The sequence below is a fragment of the Oryza brachyantha genome, chromosome 7 (assembly GCF_000231095.2).
Source record: "Oryza brachyantha chromosome 7, ObraRS2, whole genome shotgun sequence".
In the NCBI taxonomy this organism is placed as follows: Eukaryota; Viridiplantae; Streptophyta; class Magnoliopsida; order Poales; family Poaceae; genus Oryza; species Oryza brachyantha.
In genome coordinates this window covers 19,143,278-19,163,808 of record NC_023169.2, presented here as the reverse complement: position 1 = coordinate 19,163,808, position 20,531 = coordinate 19,143,278, and the positions used below count along the sequence as shown (strand labels likewise).

At 37.7% G+C, this 20,531-nt stretch overlaps 1 protein-coding gene and 1 pseudogene across 1 annotated transcript; one reads left to right on the top strand and one right to left on the bottom strand.

Moving 5' to 3' along the window:
- Positions 1–1,202: 1,202 nt before the first annotated feature.
- LOC102714849 lies at positions 1,203–7,266 on the bottom strand (annotated as a pseudogene).
- A 1,318-nt stretch (positions 7,267–8,584) lies between these two features.
- On the top strand, positions 8,585–19,219 carry LOC102699880 (lon protease homolog, mitochondrial). The gene is made up of 20 exons (XM_006658105.3): positions 8,585–8,994; positions 10,433–10,498; positions 10,616–10,807; positions 10,914–10,979; positions 11,064–11,105; positions 11,566–11,688; positions 11,938–12,036; positions 12,732–12,797; positions 12,878–12,964; positions 13,280–13,319; positions 13,423–13,594; positions 13,680–13,804; positions 14,116–14,246; positions 14,330–14,434; positions 14,629–14,742; positions 15,271–15,438; positions 16,330–16,431; positions 16,903–17,178; positions 17,436–17,954; positions 18,593–19,219. The coding sequence occupies exons 1-20, from the start codon at positions 8,689–8,691 to the stop codon at positions 18,779–18,781; spliced, it is 2,988 nt and encodes a 995-aa protein (XP_006658168.2). The 5' UTR covers positions 8,585–8,688; the 3' UTR covers positions 18,782–19,219.
- Positions 19,220–20,531: the final 1,312 nt, after the last annotated feature.

The window sequence follows — 20,531 nt, the reverse complement described above, 5'->3', positions numbered from 1 at the left end:
AAATTGTGAATTCTATCCTTAATGAAATTGGGCGGCCTCCTTCGGCCATCCTGGCAAAAAAAAATTAACCTTAAATTTAGAGTTTATTTTAGTATATTTTTATCGTAGTTTATTTTTCAGCATTGATTTTTAAATCGGTAAAAACATGTATAAAAACTTTATTCATAAATTATTATTTTTTATTTGTAAATATTTTGTTTCGCTTATTTGTGGAATAAGCGAAAACATAGGTACGTCCAAGTGGATACAGTTGACTACCCAAATCCTGTCAGATTTCTTCAGTTATAGGAACAAAAACACAAGGTTAGGATCTTGATACAACTCCATAAAAAAAAATTGGAAATTCTAGAAGAATCAACGCGCTTGTAACCATTTAAGCATGTAGCTTTTATCATTTTAAACATGGACATGCTGTAAGATTTGAAGCTAGCTTTGGTATATTTGACTTAACCATGCTGTCCTCTTCTGCTTACTGTTGTTGTCCAAATCATATCCATATCCTAGTGTGTGCATAGGATGGAGACAAATTAAAAGAGGGCGATGATGTTATCTAAGATGATCTTGTTTGGGCCTTGAGTACCTCGTAATTACAGAGGCAACCAATAACTAAAAGCAGGAGGCAGACATCATCCAAATAAACTCAAATGATAAAAAACAAGTTACGCTGTCGATATTATCTACAGGCGACAGAGACCAACCATATAACTAGCATTGCCTTGTCCTGCCATTTAACAGTACAGCAGATACAAATGTCAATGTAAATGGAGCGAAGAAAGCAGAATGGTAAATAAGAAAAAAAGATGCGATGCTTCAAGTTTCTCTGAGCCCAACAAATATGATACAAAATGAACTGGGATCAACTGAAAAGGTGCCAGATTGCTGTAAAATAGTGATTCATCCATCTATATGGAATCTGCAACAGAAAAACATATCATCAGTGGAAGCATAACGGAGAGATTCATGAGTGGAAGCATAAACGGAAACGGACAGCAGGCATCTGCCGAAAGCAAACAAGATGAACTGATGGTAAGGCCATTCTTTTTACACGTAACATCGGACAAAAATGAAATAAAAAAATTCTAAAGCTTTAGTTGCCTTTAACTGCTAGTAAAAGTTGTGCATGTATACCAATAAAATTCAGCTGGTGCCACATTTATTCATGTTAACATCGTGAGCACATTGCAGGATGAGATTCGGCACAAATGATAGGATGATGATATCCAGCATTGTAGAAGTGATATTACATTCAATATACTCATTTTTATATTACAATGGAATGATAATATTCTGACCACTGCATCCCGAGATGCGTAAATCCATAATTGTTTTTATTACAGGTTTTATACAACAAAATAAATCAGAAACATAACGCAGCACACTGCAGCAGTCGTGGAATACAGAATTTCAACACCAAGTAACACAACTTGATAGTACAACACTTTTTGTACATAAAAGGGTAGCAAGTTTGGCAGAGATGCTCCGAATAAGATATCCTATTGTGAGGTAGATGATACATACACAAATCATTTCTAGCACCTGTTTAAACAAGTATAACTACTGAATATGATTATCTTCATACAAATGAGAAAAATAATGGCTCGGCAAAAAAAAGAGAAAAAAAATGGATAAACACTTGAACCAAAGGATGTTTTGACGTTTGGATGGTAACCCATCAATACCACTTTACATTATCTCTGAATTTCTCAATGGAAAATTTTAGCAATGTCCACTTGAACCAGCTTGCGCTGCAAAAGAACATAACATCAAACTCATGAGTCATTAAATGGCACACCAAAAATTAGTAGTAAAGCACTCGATAAAATACACTCATTGTCTCATATAGATAAAAAAAGAAAAAAAAAGGTCTCTATTGCAACAGACAACATGCACTTCAAAAGGCATCGCAATCTTCTATCACATGAGTACTACAAGTCTACAGATCAATAAAAAAGAGAGAAATAAAAACAAAACTCCCCTGTCACACTCAAACAAGTAGTAGATTCAAAGTAAACACTAAAATGAAGGGAATTAGTAATTCAAACAAAAACAGGTTGAAATATAGCACAAAGAACCAACTGATGCTGTGCTTTTGAGGAGGCTAACTTCATGAGTCATAACACAAAAGGCCTTACCATAGTATATATCTCGGTGAAGTACAATGCTAAAGCTTGGCAAGCAGGTGGCTGTGCTGTATTAACAGTGGATTTTACAACTTGGATGTCCCTACTCCCTAGAGTTATTTGTACAATACATCTCCAGCCATCTATCAGTTTCCCGAATTACATGCATAATGCTCTCCCTTGAAGCATAGTGGTGCCTCTCAAATGGGAGAATCACCAGGCGGCATGGCACCCCATTACCTTTCAAGGCATCATAAAATTGACTTGACTACAAGCATATAAAGAAATATAGTTTTAGATAGTACCTGCATTTGTGAATAAACAAATTATTTAGAACTCATATATCTCTGAAGGTACTGCTGCTACCTGCATTGCAGTCGTTATTTTGCTGTCATCTTCTCCATGAATGAGTAAAATTGGTTTCTTGATTTTGTTAGCTGCCATAAAGGGACTCATCTTAATATAGGTATCAGTAGCCTCCCATAGCGTCCGTACCTCTTTCTTCAAACCAAAAACAGGGAAAACTCATATAGGCCATAAAGTGTATTAGCTATTAAGCAAAGAAGAAGGATATCTATTATACAGTATAGTGAACCTGAAACCCAAATGGAGTCAGTGTCCTGTTGTAAGCTCCAGAACGGGCAATTCCACAGCAGAAAAGATGAGCGGCGTGAGCTAAGAGATTAGCAGTCATAAATGCACCATATGAATGACTACCCACAGCTATTCTGTCAGGGTGAGCAACCTAAAGAAGAGGGAAAATTTTATATCATTAGGTACTGATTACAGAAACATAGTATCCACCGGGAGAGGAAACATGAAAAATCAACACAGACAGAAAAAACGTAAACATTTGGCAAAAAAACAAATTCAAGAGAAAATCTTACCCCTCTTCTTACAATCTCATTTACCGCTGCTTCTGCACTAGCAACTAGCTGCTCTATGTACCTAGAAAAATAGGAAATTACTCGTTTAAGAAGGAAGAAATAGCACCATATTTAGTTATTGCGTGCTTTTTAAGTAAAAGTAATAACAGAATTATGTTTCAACAGGGAAGTACAGGACTGACATATGAGAGCATGGAAACTGTGTACTTTGCATACTAGCAAGCCCAGAAGCTCAATATACAGGATGACATAATCATGTTTAGATGAATTAGTATAACACTACCTATCATTAGCCTCTTGATCTCCTTCACCAATAATAGGGATTGTAGGGTCAGCCAGAATAGCAAACCTGTAAGATGCAGCATAAGATAAAAAAAATTGCATTTTACATTGGTGGTTCATTAAATGGCAAATATTGCAAAAGCAATGTGTCAATGAAACGAAATATGGCGCAAAGTACCCTCTAGCTAACCAAAAAGAGGAAAGTTGCTGCTGATGCATGCAAATTTATTGGGTGAGCGACGAACTTGGCCAGCGGCCTCTCTGCTTTTAAATTCTCCAGGATATGACCAAATTAGACATGGAAGAGGCCCATCTTCTAATGGATTGTAGCTTGGAGGCAGATATAATGTAGCAGTGAGTTTAACACCATCCTCTCGCTGGTATCTGATAACTTCTTTTTGCAGCATTGCCAGTTGTGGACATGGATGGGGATACTTTGTGATCTGCACTTGACTCTTATCTGGCCAAATCTTGATATAATATTGGGTAGGTTCTCTTCTTGATTCTTTCGATGCAAGCAACTTTAGATGATTAAGCTGGATTTCACATTTGGGGTTATATGACATCAGAGCAAGAACAGATTCATAATACTTCTCCTTGCTACTCTCCCATATCCGCTCTTTTACTCCCGTATTTCTGAAAAGAAAAAAATACTCCATGGATTCAAACGGTCATAACAGAGTAGGTACTAAGGTGCAGCATAAATGTTTGATAGAGACTGGTGCAAAGCATACATATTCAAAAGATCAAGAAAAGGGATGCTTCCTTTTGGTGTGGCACCTCGTCCCTTCAATAAGATGTAGGTTCCATCATAGTTTGTCTTAATTTTTGCAATGACAAAGGTGCCTGCAGGGGTTCTGCACATCATTGGAGAACCTGGATTTGAATAGGCATCTTCTGAAGATCTTTCAAATAATACCCATGGACTAACATCGTTGCAGTCAGGGGAGATAACCCATGTTCTTGTTCTGCGTGTCTTGTACCAATGCTCATAGATCAGCGCATGTGATCCATTGCACCAAGAGGTCCTTCTGTAGATTTCAACACAGTAAGAATTTTCCAATAATATGGCAAACAGTTGAACAAAGTATATTGGTGTGTTTTAAATGCAATGACATACATTGTTAGCCTAAAAAACCATAAATTACATACTTGAAGTCGACATTCAAATTTTATCTCCAAACTAAACTAAATGTTCCCATTGTAAATTGTTTCTCTCTAAAAATCTATTCTCTCTGTAACATCACAAGGAGAAAATGTTAGACCTGTGGTAGTTTTATACCTATACTGAAGGTCAAGTTTAAGAAAAACTTGAGGTTTCTCGCATTTAAAGGATCTGCACGCTCCATGTAAACTATATCACGTGGTGAGACTTCCACATTTGCATCTCCTCCATCCTGTGCCTCCACCCTTTGAAAGCATCACATGTGATTTAAAAAAATAGAACTGAGTCTAACATCTAAGAATTATTGCTTAGCATGGTGATTGTATATCTAGCATTAGAAACTAATACAGTAGGGACTATTGTTAGTATGGTGATTGTTTATGAAACAGAAAACAAACTAAATCAAAATGCAACTACCTTATGGTTAAAAGTAGTGAAGGAAAAAAGGATCTCCATCCACCCTTTTCTAACTAATTTGAGGTCTAGGTCACCAAATATTTATCAAGTCGATCTTTCAGAAAAGTTGATAGTCAATTTAAAATGGATTGTGATCACATGGTAGAAAGGTAGTCAAAAGAACGGCTAATGGCATGCCTAGGGATCTGCCAACTAGCTATTTTGCATGCAAGCAACTAGCCACATTATCTATCAACAACCTGATTACCTTGCTGCAATATCATGAAAGCAGAAGGATATCAAATAGAACCACCTAACACAGCAGAAATGTACAAGTGCATTGGCATTGAAAATACTACAAGGTTGAGTTTACCTAGTATCAGAAGCTTCATAAGGAATTGAAAAGATACATTTTTTGTGACTCACCAATACAATGTTGAGGGCATGTCAGGTCTCCACCTGATTAAACATTTTCCCTTACGGACACTGCCAGATGTGATTGGAATATCTTCAGCTAGGGGCAGATCACACACTTCATGGATAAATGTACCATCAATTGTCCACAGCTCAACATTATTTGGGAACCTTTTATATGAGACAGTAGAAGAATATGGCCGGTGGACAGAAGTGAGCATCAAGTACTTCTCATCTGGTGAAGGATCAAGAGCAGTATATATTGCAGGTGGGGAAATTGACTTCACAGTACCATCCAGTGACACCAATATTAACTGTGATGTTGCATAGTAATCGAACAACTCTTCTTCATGCAAATCTTTCAACATTTCTTTTGTGGCTCTCATCTGAACAATATTTTTATTCTCATTAAAACGGATCCTAGGAACTAAAGGAACCAACGGTTTTGTTGGTGGATTGCCACGCAACGAAGGAATAGTGCAAACCAATATGGTAGAATCATTCACCCATACAAACCTGAAAAAATTGAACACGACAAAAATGATAATTTCTGCAGAAAAGGAGTACAAATATACTACATCCAGAAAACGCAGACACTCACAGCTCAAAAATAGCATTCAGCCTTATGTCTTCTGATATGCAAAGTGGCCAAGCCTTTCCAGATTCTGCACTGGCAACCCATAGTGACAAGTTGACACTGCTATCCACCTACTCAAATGAATCAATCAGACAATAGGATCATCAATAACCACCAAAAATGTTCTCCAATTTCATAGTCTAAAGCATCATCCAATCACCTTATCTTCATAGCGCACAGTGAATGCCATGTGCTGACCATCGGGTGACCTGAAATTCAATAATATCAAAAGAGGAAATATGGTTAGAAAACAGCATGCTATAATTTGGATGCATACTAAAAATTACAGTCAAGAATTTTTGAAAAAACAACCATGTTACAAAATTAATCTTTGCACCATCAGCGTATCCGTGGACCTCTTTTGCTGGACCCAAAGTTCCATTATCCATCAGCGTATGGATATTAAAAAATGACCTGCAAATAAGTCAACCATTGGATAAACGAATATGATCAGCAAACCCGCACTAACATTGAATGGTAACGCTTTGTTACTTACATTCTGCTTCTCATGTTAGACCCAGGATCAATACGTATGCCGGAAAGAACATTTTCTGGTTTTGCAAACTCTGCTAACAGAGGCATGGCTCTGCGTTTTAGGAACATGATCCAATCTCTGCGAGGGGAAATAAGGTAACCGGGATTCGGTGGAGCATCAACAATTTCTTGTATTTGCTTTGGAGGATGACGATATCCCAGCCCTGCACCTGCAGATTGATGCATCATGGACAAAATTGAAGTTTGAATACAAGTGTGCTTATCATGTATGATGTCCTTGACTGAACTTCTGAACAACAATCACCAAAGAAGGTTGCGCATCGATTCGGAAAGCAAGTAGTGACCGAAATCTAAATAGCCATCACCCTAAAACATAACTGTAGAAAACGAAAGCAGCAAAGCAACACACACTTGGTTTCTCAGATAAGCTACAGAGGATAGCATTCCTGCTGTTAGAAGCATATGAAGTTATAGCCGCTCGCCCAATTATCCAGAAACGAGTACTATGGCGGGGCCGCGACCATGGTGCCCCCATTTCAGCAAGTGAAATAGTAGTAACTTTAAACTCCAATCTCTACGGAGAACAAACCCTAGATGAGGGCCAAGGCACACCGATCAGCTAAAAGCTCTGCCATTGTTTCTGCAGAGTAGGTTCGTAGGGGACCTACCTACGTCGTCTTCCTCGGCGGAGGAAGAAGGAGAAGAACCGGCGGCGCACTTGGTGGAGAGGGAGATGGGGTTGGCATGAGGACTCCGGCGAGGGGAGAGGCGAAGATTCCGATGGGAGGGAGAAGGGTCGGCGAACGAGGCGGCATGGGCGAAGGAGCGTCCTAGGAGCTTCTTCTGCACGCAAGGCGATAATCCAAACATTTCTTCTTTTCCTTACATTTCCCTCTATCCTTCTTGCTTTCTGGCTTCTTACTGCTAAGCACTGAGTACCCAAAATAAACGAATTTATAAATTTTTGATAGAATTTTAAACTCTTCGATTTATTTGAATTTTTTATAATTAATTTTTTATTGTTATTATATAATAAAACATAAATAGTATTTTACATGTGACTATTTTTTAAATTTTTAATAAATTTTTAAATAAGACGGATTCTATCAAAAGCTCGTAAATTCGTTTATTTTGGGATTGAGTAGTAGTATTTTGCTTTTCCTTTTTTGTGTTTTGGTTCTCTAAAAATCTAAAGAATATCTAAATGTGTAGGCAGTACTCCATCTGATTTCGTTATGGTTTGGTTTTCTAAGGATCTAAAGAAAACACTAGTAAGACTATTGTTTTGTATCAGCCATTTGGTTCTGCTTGTTGATAAGTCATGGGAAAATCAATGAACCGGTCAAAACAATTTATAATAAAACTTTTATGTACATATTGTTAGCAATCTTAAAACACAGTAAAGCCATCAAAATTAATTATAAATTTAAGTTTTATAATTAAATTTTGGGTTGCTATTATATGGTATCCCGTGCTAGAACAAGATGATTTCTACGAGTATTAAAAATGATATCTTTCTGTTATTAAAACTGATACTTGGTTGATATTAACTATCATGAGCGAATAGTCTATCGATAACATCATTATCAATGATACTAACATAGCGGATGATACATTAAAATATCTCAATTCTATTGAGAAAAATATAAAAGATTGACTATTAACTTTCTATGTGTGCCTTGAGTACCGATAAATTGTTAACCTGCATTATTTTGCATATTACTAATTAACTGTCTTTATATCTTTCCACGCAGGCTACCGCGCCATACATGAGGAATACAGTTCTAATGATGAGAATAATATACCATTAGGCATTAGCTGTTGTTTATGCTATAAAACTTATATTAACGGTTTTAAAAAAACCTAGCAAAATATAAAACAACAATATCATGAGCTAGCTACTTTATAACGCATAAAAACATTAGAACAACTAGCTTTGAACCAAATTGAAATTTTATAGTTTATTGGTGATGAAACCCTAAACTACATAAATTAAACAACAATATCTACGTAAAGTTTATTATGTGTTATTGTTATAGGCTAAAAGTTTATAAAAGAGGGTTTATATTTTTACCCAAAAATTGTTCTGAAATAGTAGCAATATAGATTAAAAATGGTTAAAGGAGAGGAGGGTTTTGGTAGGGTTTCGTTCCTCCATTCCTTTCTTCTTCCCCAAACCAAAAAAAACCAACAACAGTCTCTTCACAGCCACAGGGCGCCGCGGCCGCCGCCGCGCCTCCACTCCCTCGCCGAAACCCTAGAAATCGCGCCGCGGAATCGTCCTAGCGCCTCATGCTGCGCGCCGCGGCGGCCGCCGCCGCCGTCTTCCCCTCGCGGTTCGCCGCCGCGCCGGCCGTGGCGGCGGCGGAGGAGGTGAGGTCGCCGCTGCTCAGGGTTTTGGGTTCGCTGAGAGGCGGGCGGGCCACGACGCTGGGGACGAGGGCGCGTTTCTGCTCCAACTCCGCCGGGAGCGACTCCGAGGCGCCGGCAGCGGCGGAAGCTAAGGCCGAGGATGCGGTTGCTGCGGAAGGGGAGGCCGACGGCAAGCCATCTTCCGCCATCGTGCCAACCACCCCCCGCCCCGAGGACTGCCTCTCGGTGCGCTCTCTCCTCGTTCGAATCATAACCATTTGTCTAGTTGCTTGCAGTAGCCAGTTCTCACCCAATGCATTTGTGTTCTAAGTTATCGGAGAATGTATAACTTGGTTGGATAATGGTTATTATCACAATTGCATGGCTCAATTTGAGCATGGAGACAGTGTGAGTTAAAATTTAGTGCATTCTTTTGTAATGGCAAGGCAGAACCAACTAGGTTAGTAGGTTTTGTTCCATGACTACCTTGAATGAGCTGCACAGGAGTTTCAGTGTGGTGTCTCCCTCCTTTGAGTGCTCAGATACGAACATTTCTATCTGATAGGGAAGAAAGAGATGATTGCTTACCGAGAGATTAAAATATTGCCATGAACTGTGGTTTAGTGCACTAGTGTTTTATAAGTTGAGAAAAGATACTGGTACAATGCCTGGTTATGCATTATGATAGCTGTCACCCATCTGGCAAGTACTGTTCAATTGAATAAACATTCCACTCAACACTAAATATAGCTTATCACATATCAGCGGTCACAAGATTGAAAGAAGACCATAGAATAATTGAGGGAGGCAATCGGGAAGTAGAGTTTATTTGTTAATTGGAGTGATACTCATGAGGGTATACTACGAACCATTGAGAAAAAGTGCCTCCAAACTATAGAATGGAGTACATATGACATTTTGATGACAAATTTGGATCACTCAAAAACTTATATTGGTGTGAAAGGAAGTGTACTTAATATGGGACTGACTTGAGCAATTTTCATTTGAGCTGTATAGTGAAGGATCAAAATAGACTATAACTTGATTCTACTTTTTGAGTAGCTCTTTGAATTCATGTCATGTTTAGAAAACTGGGTTTTCGCTCAAAAACTTGTATTGGTGTGGAAGGAAGTGTACTTAATATGGGACTAACATGAGCAATTTTCATTTGAGTTGCATAGTGAAGGATCAAAATACATTATGGCTCCCATCGTTTCGCAGTTGAAACTGCTTATAAGCCAAAATTTAAATTTTAGAACTTAATTTTGGACTTGATTTTGTGGTTTTTTCATTATGGTTTGCTTTACACATTTCACTTTTGAGTCGTTATGGACACGTATATAAAAGTTTTAACTGCAAATTATTTTTCGTTTGCAAAAACGTGTTTTCGCTTATTACTCTAAAATGCGAAACGATGGGAGCCTATAACTTGATTCTACTTTTTGAGTAGCTCTTTGAATTCATGCCATGTTTGGAAAACTGGGTTTTGTACTGATGGTCTTAATGTTCTACAAGGTTCTCTCTCTCCCCTCCTCTTATCAAGGGTTATGCTGTTTTCCTGTCTTGTTTAGATCTTCATGTCTCCCTTCAGAGTACTTTCTTTTTCATTTAACAGTTCATATTTACCATAACATGGTTCTGCTAGTTGTATCCTTATCTCACTTTATTATGCTTGTTCAAATAGGTCATAGCACTGCCTCTCCCACATCGTCCACTCTTTCCTGGATTTTATATGCCAATCTATGTAAAGGTATGTCACTGCTGAGAGTTTTGCAACGGTAAAATCATTTTCGCTTTTCCCTGTCATGCTATCTCTTTCTTTCCCTTGTTAATGATGTGTTTGTCCTGTTCTTTATAAACCCCTCAGGACCAAAAGCTATTGCAAGCCCTAGTAGAAAATCGCAAAAGATCCATCCCATATGCTGGTGCATTTCTTGTGAAGGATGAAGAAGGTACTGACCCAAATATTGTGACGAGCTCAGATTCAGAGAAAAGCATTGATGATCTCAAAGGGAAGGAATTACTACAGCGCCTTCATGAAGTTGGCACGCTTGCGCAGGTAATTGACTATTTTCTTGAGATGCTCTGGGCATGGCTTCTCCTTCCATTGTCTTTTCTCAAGGTGTGGTCTGCTGCTGTGTAATCAGCCTGTGTTGTTTCTGTAGATAACTAGCATTCAAGGGGATCAGGTTGTGCTACTTGGTCACCGTCGTTTAAGGATAACTGAAATGGTAAGATACACTAACTCGCTTGCTATTCAATTCTATGGGTTTAAGTTGGCAACTTTGTTTTCATCAAGATACAAAAAACTGCAGGTTCAGGAGGATCCACTTACAGTAAAAGTTGACCATCTGAAGGTAATTATACAATGGTACCACCAATTCTCATGTTTTATTTTGCGTTTCTTATTTGCCATTATGAACATCTGATTCCTATATCCCATACATAGAAAGTACATGCTCACCAAAAAAAACTGTGAGATGAAGTTTTGTTTTCAGAAACTGAAGAAAGTCAAACCTGCATTCTAGGTGCATCTGGAGGACAACTATATCACACAGGAGAATTCATAATATATGCTTCTTTCAGTTGTCATAACTAGTTCTCATATTTTCGCTCTTGTACCATTGTGAGTTTTTCGTAATGTAAAAGTTGTTTTGTTTTGCCTATTACATTTTTAGATGGCATAAACGAGATTAATTGAACTGAGTTATTATTTTGGGGCTTGTTTAGCCCTGATTTCACCATGAATTGAATATGCTATTGATATTCTGCTGGGAGATACCTTTGCAATTGGATCATTTAAGTTCTGCTTTACAGGAAAAACCCTACAATAAGGATGATGATGTTATAAAAGCAACTTCATTTGAAGTTATATCCACCTTAAGGGAGGTTCTCAAGATAAGTTCCCTTTGGAAGGATCATGTCCAAACCTACACGCAGGTATGACTGGATTCCAGCTTCCTTCATTTGTGATTTTCTATAACTTTTACTCCCCCAATTCCAAATATAGGTCAATAAAACAGAGGCTTTAACCAGTGACCGACTGGTCATGTAAGAACTGGCAAAGATTTGATTGGTTACTAGTCCAATATCTTTTCACGTGCCATGATAATTTACAGCTATAATTCCCTGGATGCCATTGGGTACACGCTAATATTCTGAATGTCTTACTCATTTCCCCTGGTTCAGCACATGGGTGATTTCAACTACCCGCGGTTAGCAGATTTTGGTGCTGCTATTTCTGGTGCCAACAAGTTGCTTTGCCAGGAGGTGCTTGAGGAGTTAGATGTAAGAAACTTTCTTAAACTTATATATTTTAGTTGCATGCTCTGGATTAACACTCCAAGCTTCTTGATACTTTTTCAATCCTATGGGCTACAGCGATCTATCCATCTTCATTCATTAAATGTTTGGACTTTGGAGACCATAGAAATTATGCATCACCATGTGTACTGCTTGTTGTCATTTATGCTTTGGTCTTACTCTACACTTTGAGGACTTCCCTCTCTCTCTCGTAGGCCGTGTTCTTCGGCAGGTTTAGTAACTGGCGTGGAAAATGTAGCAGCAGATTAGCATTTAATTAATTAATTATTAACTAAAAAAACTTGAAAAATATATTGATAAGATTTTATAAAGCAACTTTCCTATAAAAAATTTTCACAAAAAAATAAAAAGAGAGAATCTGGGTTAGCGAGAATGAACACGGCCTTAGTGAACATAATTTATTTTTATAAAGCTCAGCTGATAGGACATTGATTTTGAAATTTATTTTGCATGTAATGCAAATATGCAATGAAGCACAGCTATATTTCCACATGCACCAAGAGAACAACCATTATATGACTATGTTTTGGGAAAAAAATTCTATTAAACACATTAGTGCAGCTTCTCTTTACCAGCACTCTTCTAGAACTTCTCCAAGATCCCACATCATACCAGCTTATTGGTCTATTTCAGTCTAACTTATGCAATTTTTGGAACAGGTATATAAGCGTCTAAAGTTAACTCTTGAGTTAGTCAAGAAGGAGATGGAGATTAGTAAGTTGCAGGTAATTTGTTCTCTTACCTTGAGCCTTGTTTATCATTGCTTATTTGAGCTTTCTTGGTAACTAATATACTTATTTTCCAGCAATCCATTGCAAAAGCAATTGAAGAAAAAATAAGTGGGGATCAGCGACGTTATTTATTGAATGAGCAACTTAAAGCAATAAAAAAGGTACTCCATCATTTGATGAGTTTATTGTAGAAAGTTACTTTTGTTATTTACATTGCTCTTGTTGAATAATTACTATTATTGAATTTAGCACTCAGATGGTTCATGATGCCACTACTTTTCATAGTATAGTGGAACGGGCACTAATCCCTGCCTATGATAGAATTGAAAAATTAACAATGTTGATATCCGCTATTCTGCCATCTGCTTCTTGAACTGTATATTTCATGCAAAATGGGAAATATAATCATTGTTGCCTTCTGGGTTGATCTGATCTTATCTATGTTCATAATTACTCTCATTATCTGATGCTTTCAGGAGCTAGGTCTGGAGACCGATGACAAAACAGCATTGTCTGGTATGTGATTCAGCTCTTCTTATTGGCTATGGATTTTTATTGCACACATAGCTTCATATTTCTAATGTACCGTTCGGAATTGTCCTTAATTTATGTGTTGCAGCAAAATTCAGGGAGCGGATTGAAGCAAAGAAAGAGAAGTGTCCTCCTCATGTTTTGCAAGTCATTGAGGAAGAGCTTACAAAGCTTCAGCTGTTAGAAGCCAGTTCTAGCGAGTTCAATGTAACACGGAATTATTTGGACTGGCTGACAGTATTGCCATGGGGAAACTATAGGTTTGTATATATGTGCTTTCTTTGTGAGAATTTTATCAAATGCGGGATCTCTATGCTTTATTCAGTGTTTACCCTTGTGTTACAGTGACGAAAATTTTGATGTACATCATGCTCAACAAATCCTTGATGAAGATCATTATGGGCTGAGTGACGTTAAAGAGAGGATATTGGAATTTATAGCAGTTGGCAGGCTAAGGGGAACTTCACAAGGTTTTATTAAATCTAATAATTACCTTTTCTGTATGTGCTTGATTATGCCATTTATCTGCTGGTGTAGAGCATGTAGAGAAATAGAGGTGTTCTTGTTGCATCCTGTTGTATCATATTAATGGAAGTTGGCACCTAGTAGTTCTTTTCTTCTCAGTACCTGATAATGGTGGATCACAATTCACAAGGCTATTGCTGGGCAACAGTAGCAGTTGATTCCTTGCATGAGTGCTCGCTAAATTTAGTACCTCACTTGATGCCTTAGTCCATGCATTGTTATTCAACCAATAACTTTGTTTGATAATTTATGACAGGAAAGATTATCTGTCTTTCTGGGCCACCAGGAGTTGGTAAAACTAGTATTGGTCGATCAATTGCACGTGCACTGAACAGAAAGTTTTACAGATTTTCTGTTGGAGGTTTAGCTGATGTGGCAGAAATCAAGGTACAATACAAATATTCATAGCATGCCCTTATATTCTAAACTAGAATGAAGTGTTTATGTGAAAAACATCTCAACAACCTTAGGGGCATCGGCGAACGTATGTTGGTGCAATGCCAGGGAAGATGGTGCAATGCCTTAAATCAGTTGGAACAGCAAATCCTCTAGTATTGATAGATGAAATCGACAAGGTACTTCAATAATAATTATATCCAGTGGGTTTTATTTCATTTGAATTGCTAAATGTACCCTGTATGTCCTGCATAATATCTTGTAATGTATTTAGGCCAACAAATTTCCAGCAGTTATTTTTGTCAACCAATATGACTTTGTTCATTAATGTTCATGCTCTCTAATTATATTGTTTATCTTTATTGGCTGACAGCTTGGGAGAGGACATTCTGGTGATCCAGCCAGTGCATTGTTGGAACTTCTAGACCCTGAGCAGAATGTTAATTTTCTTGACCACTACCTTGATGTTCCAATTGATCTATCCAAGGTTAGGCAGTTTTTCCTCAAGGGTCCCTTTCTACCTATGTGCATGTGGTTGGCTTCATAGTTCAACATGGTTGTTGACTCTTCATTTAAAATCAGCGAAACAACATTTGATTACTATATTGTAAGTATGGGGCTTAACAAAAGTTGAATAACTATAATCATATATTCTAACTTTGCATATCTTGTACAATCCACACATCTACCTTTTATAATTAGGTATGCGACATGGATATTTAAACAGACCGGCGACACCATGTATGTACCAGTCTAACAGATTTTAGTATAGCAATGGGCCAACAAATATACAAGGCAATCATACAAAATAATATGCAGAAAACGCCTCTAGAGGATAGACAGACAGCTGTATAAAGCATGTAACAATTGCTGCTACTTTTTTTCGCGTCTTTCTTGTTTCTCTCAACTTCTCTATCATGGTATTTATATTTCTTTTATTCTTGTTCCAAAAAAATAGGGTGTTTAACTTGAGTATGAAAGGAATCCTCTGACATATTTTCTTATTGAAAATCAGGTACTTTTTGTTTGCACAGCAAATGTTATTGAGACGATACCAAATCCATTACTGGACAGGATGGAAATCATTGCAATAGCTGGTTATATAACTGATGAGAAGATGCATATTGCTAGGGACTATCTAGAGAAGAACACACGAGAGGCTTGTGGGATTAAACCTGAACAGGTACATATGGATTTTCAAGTAGTTTAATCATTCCTTCTACTTCCATTTTCTGGTTTTTTTGTCTCGAAAGTTCAGTTTGTCCACCATAAAATTCCTCAATTCCTGACTTGACATGAAGGAAACCTAGTAATTTTTGGAAACTTTGGGGTGGGAGCATTATTTAACAAAACATTGATAAATGCAGCAAATTTGTATATGTTGTGTTTAGGCCTGTACACTCAAACAAATAGCTCAAATGAATTTTTTTACCTTACATTTACAATACATTGGAAAACATGTTATTTATTTAGCAAGTTCCAGAACAACTTACATTTAGGAAAAGAAAAATTGAGAAGGCTAAACGCCTCCTAAAATGATCTATGTTTGGGATCAGAGTATTTAAGAATTTGAGATAATTCCCTGATTTTCACTATAATGAATGTTGAAAGAGCTTAACCTACAAGTTTTATGGTTTTGGACTCCAAAACTGCATTGTAAATAGTCTAAAACTGCATTTTGAGTAGTGCCATATGATTCAGAAATGCCATACTCTTGCCATGCACCACTTTATGCTGGGGGTATCATTGCACGGCTTGCACCTCTATCATTATATTGTTATACTTTATTTTATTTGTTATTAAGCATTCCGAGTAATTCGATGGGGATTGCGTATGTAACCTGGTATTCAGAAAATAGTACTATTTATTGTAATTGATATTCTATATAAGATAGAGGATTGTAAAATTCATAAAATAAAGAATAATTGTAGTACCTTCAAAGTTCGTACAATAGACACCACATTTACAATAATACAATTTTGTTGATATGTGGAATATGCCAACAAGCCTTGCTTCTAGGACCAAAATTTAGTAGTAGTTTCAACTTTAACTGCCTGACTACAAACATTTACAGGTTGAGGTTACAGATGCTGCTCTTCTTTCCCTTATTGAAAATTACTGCCGAGAAGCAGGAGTGCGAAACCTTCAAAAGCATATCGAGAAAATTTACCGCAAGGTACACAACAGAAGTACAGAACTTCTGCGTAATGATCTTTCAACTATTTTAGTTTTTTTTAAAGACAACTGTTCTATTCTGGAACAAGGATATGTCAATTTCTACTCAGACAAGGACATCAACTTTTCTTTCTTTCGTGTTACCAAATGTCAGTTCCTAGTATTTTTTCTTTAATTAATTAATTTGTAAATTCCCAAATCATAGATTGCTTTAGCTAGTTGCTTAGTCTGCTGAAAGTTGTATCTATCTACATTCCTAGCACATTGTGGCAGCAAGCAAATTATCTATGTATATTATGGTACATTGGTAAGTAATATATACGTTAGCTGACTGTTGACAGTGTTTAAGCAATTTCACATCATTTGTATGAAAGGCTATTGTGCATCCATTCATGTCCTTAGTTGTTCAGTATGAGCAAAACTTTGTCCTTTTACAAACTTTGCATTACCTACTTTGTCACCCTTTTTGCAGATTGCTCTGCAACTTGTTCGCCAAGGGGTATCAAATGAGCCAACCCAAGAAGCTGTCATTGTAACAGCAAGTGAAGAACCTAATGGTAACAGCAGTGAAAACAAGTTGAAAGAGGAGAATATGGAGAATCCTGCTACAGGGAATGCTTCGGAGGAAGCTAGTGAATTAGAGTTAATGAAGAAAACAACTGATCATGATGTGCATCCAGCTGAAGAACCCAAAGAAGCTGTTTTAACTGATCCAGCTTTATCAACAGACAAATTGTGCACACAAGAGGTAGTGTTAATGTTTATGAAATTAATGTGTTACTGTCACGATTTTTTGTGTTTCCTTTATTATGTTGACCCTGAACATAATGCTCGCTTTGAATATGGAAGGGAGTAAATTTCAGAAAAACACATATTTATATTTAAAGTTGTAGAAAACCGTGGATGTTATAGAGATAATACAATCTATGACTCGGTATAGTTGGGCATTAATTTATTATAAGGTTATAGCTCATGTTGAAATATACTTACTGCTTTGTTCTGTAGGTCAACAAGGATGTGGAAGGAGCTATGGAAGAGGCAGCTGGTAAGACAGTTGAGAAGGTGGTAATTGATTCATCAAACCTTGGTGATTATGTTGGGAAACCTGTTTTCCAAGCTGAGCGAATATATGAGCAGACTCCTGTTGGAGTTGTCATGGGTTTAGCTTGGACTGCTATGGGCGGTTCTACTTTATACATTGAAACAACAAAAGTGGAGGAAGGAGATGGGAAAGGCGCCCTTGTGCTGACTGGACAGCTTGGAGATGTCATGAAAGAAAGTGCTCAGATTGCACATACAGTTGGTAGAGCTATATTACTAGATAAAGAGCCAAACAATCTGTTCTTTGCAAACTCAAAGGTGCACCTGCATGTTCCAGCAGGGTCCACCCCTAAGGATGGACCGAGTGCTGGATGTACCATGATCACATCAATGTTGTCCTTAGCGATGGGAAAACCTGTCAAGAAGGACCTTGCAATGACCGGTGAAGTAACATTAACTGGCCGAATCCTTCCGATTGGTGGGGTATGTTTTCTTTGTGTTCCCTGCTTTACACAAATACAGCACATGCCTTCTCTGTCTATAAATTTTTTCGATGCCTTGTAGGTCTGAATAGTGAAACAACACAATATCTGATCTTAATTATGTGAACAACAAATGATTTGATTATTACAACCAGAATATTGTTTTTTATGTTTATGTATTAAGGAATTTCATCTTTGATTTCTCTGGTCAACATTTACAATTAGTTCTTGATCAACAAACCATACTACCCCAGGATGGCTAGTTGCTCCTAGTGGGTGGGGTGTTTTTGTTGTGTCCTTTTATTTATGATTTTTTTTTGGGTGGTTCTAGAGGGGTCTTTTGGTTCACTTTGCTGCATGTATTTCTTCTTTTTAATGAAATAAAGTACAAGCTTCCTGCATTTTCGAAAAATACTTACCATTTATGATCAATTTATAGTATGCTGACTTTATTCTTTAATCCCAAAATTATCATGGCTAGTCCCCAGAAAAAGGTTTATTCATGTTGAGATGATATTCTGGTTGTCCCCAAAAAATGATATTGATATAATCATTTATCTTTTTGTGCTGTTCCATGCATATGTATACACTGGGTTATCTCCCTCACCCTCTTGCACTTTTATAATCTTCCTAAAACAGGTGAAAGAGAAGACTATTGCTGCCAGGCGAAGTGCAGTAAAGACAATTGTATTCCCAGCAGCAAATAAAAGGGATTTTGATGAGCTTGCTCCCAATGTGAAGGAGGGTCTTGAAGTTCATTTTGTTGACACGTACGATGAAATTTTTGTTATAGCTTTCCAAAGTGATACCGAGACAGAAACAAGCTAGCAACTCAGGCTCAAATGTTTCAGATTATTCAGAGACATGGGCACAAACTGAATATCCGGAGAGTTTTGCAGCTACATCATTCTTTGTAACATCGAGAGTAACTTAATTGTTGATTAGTTGTTATTTCTTTTGGGTGGGGGGGTATGCTCCGTGCAATAGTAAATCTGAAGAAATTTTTTGGCAAGAATGTTAGTAGCAAGATTGCTGGGGAAGTAGCACAGAGAAAAGTTTATTTGTAAACTAATTCCGACATGCACAAGCTAGAAGCAGCAGACCAGAGTCAAGGTGTGTTATCTTTCCCGGCGTAGTGGGCTAGGGTTTTGGTCGTTCCTTATTGGTATGTAATGTAAGTGAACTCAGACATGTAAGAATAAAATTAAAGGAAAGACCTTGTAAGTTGTTAGCAAACGTTGAGAGCAGCAAGTTATCACAGTTTCTCTGAGCGCTCATAGCCTGGCAAGATGAGAGCGAGCTGACAGATGGGCCGGCCCACGGGAACGTTGGACCCACCACCCGGGTGTGGGACCGGGCGGTCACGAGCCTGCTTGGCATGGCATGGCAGTGGCTGTGCTCTATATATTACGTACGTACCACTCTCTCACTTTTGTGTATCCATCGCGTCTACTGCTTGCTACCATCTCTTTCCTTCCCCTTCTCTTCGAGGTTTTGCTTATGCCACTACCTACTGTTTCGATTTCTTTCGTTCGATGCTACCATCTCTTTCTTTCCTCTTCTCTTGGAGGTTTTGCTTATGCCACTACCTACTGTTTCGATTTCTTTATAGGGTTGGTCGGGTTGGTTTTGAACTGGGTGTGTTGGTGGTGGTGTTTCTCATCGAGGTTTTGCTTCCTACTGCTGTTTCTTTTTTCCCATGCTTCGTCTTTGTCTCAGATTATTTGGGTTGGTGGGTGTGTTGCTGTTTTTTTTGGCCGATGAAGGGCACCGGAAGAAATGGTGATCTCTCTGATGGTGTATCTCATCGAGGTTTTGCTTCCTAGTTCCTACTACTGTTTCTTTTTTCCCATGTTTCGTCTTTGTCTCGCAGATTATTTGGGTTGGTTTGTGTTGCTGTTTCTTTGGCCGATGAAGGGCACCGGAAGATAATGGTGATCTCTCTGTTGGTCCTATTTCATTTTTAATACTCTACTACTCTCTTCTACATCCCATCTTGCTTTCCTGTCGATGAGTTCTTCTCCATCGCTTACTTAATTTGCTAATATTTTTTCTCTCGTTAATTATGATTGCGTTTATGTGAGGAGTAAGGATGATCTCTGTCTGTACCGTAGCTATGCGCCTTTGAAGCGTGTTTTTTTCTCTCGGTTTTTTACTGTTTCTTTCTTTTCCGAAGCGTGGGTTTTTCATTTTTCTCAGCGTGTGTTTTTCTTTTTCTCAATTTTTCACAATTTCTTTCTTTTTTCCAAGTGTGGGTTGTCTTGTGTTTTCGGGAGGATCGAGTAAGGGCAGTAGGAAGATAAATATGTTTCGTTCTTTCTTTTTTTTGAATAATTAACTTTTTGCCACTTTTTTATTTGGTCATAACATATTTGCCACAGGACCCACATGTTATAGCCAACGAGTAGACCCTTTCATTCAAAGGAAATTCATAGGAATTTTAGAGGATTTTATTCCTATAGAAACTTTTCCTACAAAATCTCTTTGAATCAAAGGAATAAACCCTATAAAATCCTATGGAATTTCTATGGAATGCCTCTTCCCATATAAGTTTTGGAGAAAATTTAAAAAGAGGTTT

What these genes read in the sequence shown, in the direction of transcription:
- LOC102699880 (XM_006658105.3), top strand. Translation starts at nt 8,689, where the DNA reads ATGCTGCGCGCCGCGGCGGCCGCCGCCGCCGTCTTCCCCTCGCGGTTC. An exon ending in GCCCCGAGGACTGCCTCTCG is followed by an intron (nt 8,995 to 10,432) that starts GTGCGCTCTCTC and finishes TTGTTCAAATAG; the next exon opens with GTCATAGCACTGCCTCTCCC. An exon ending in GAATCCTTCCGATTGGTGGG is followed by an intron (nt 17,955 to 18,592) that starts GTATGTTTTCTT and finishes TTCCTAAAACAG; the next exon opens with GTGAAAGAGAAGACTATTGC.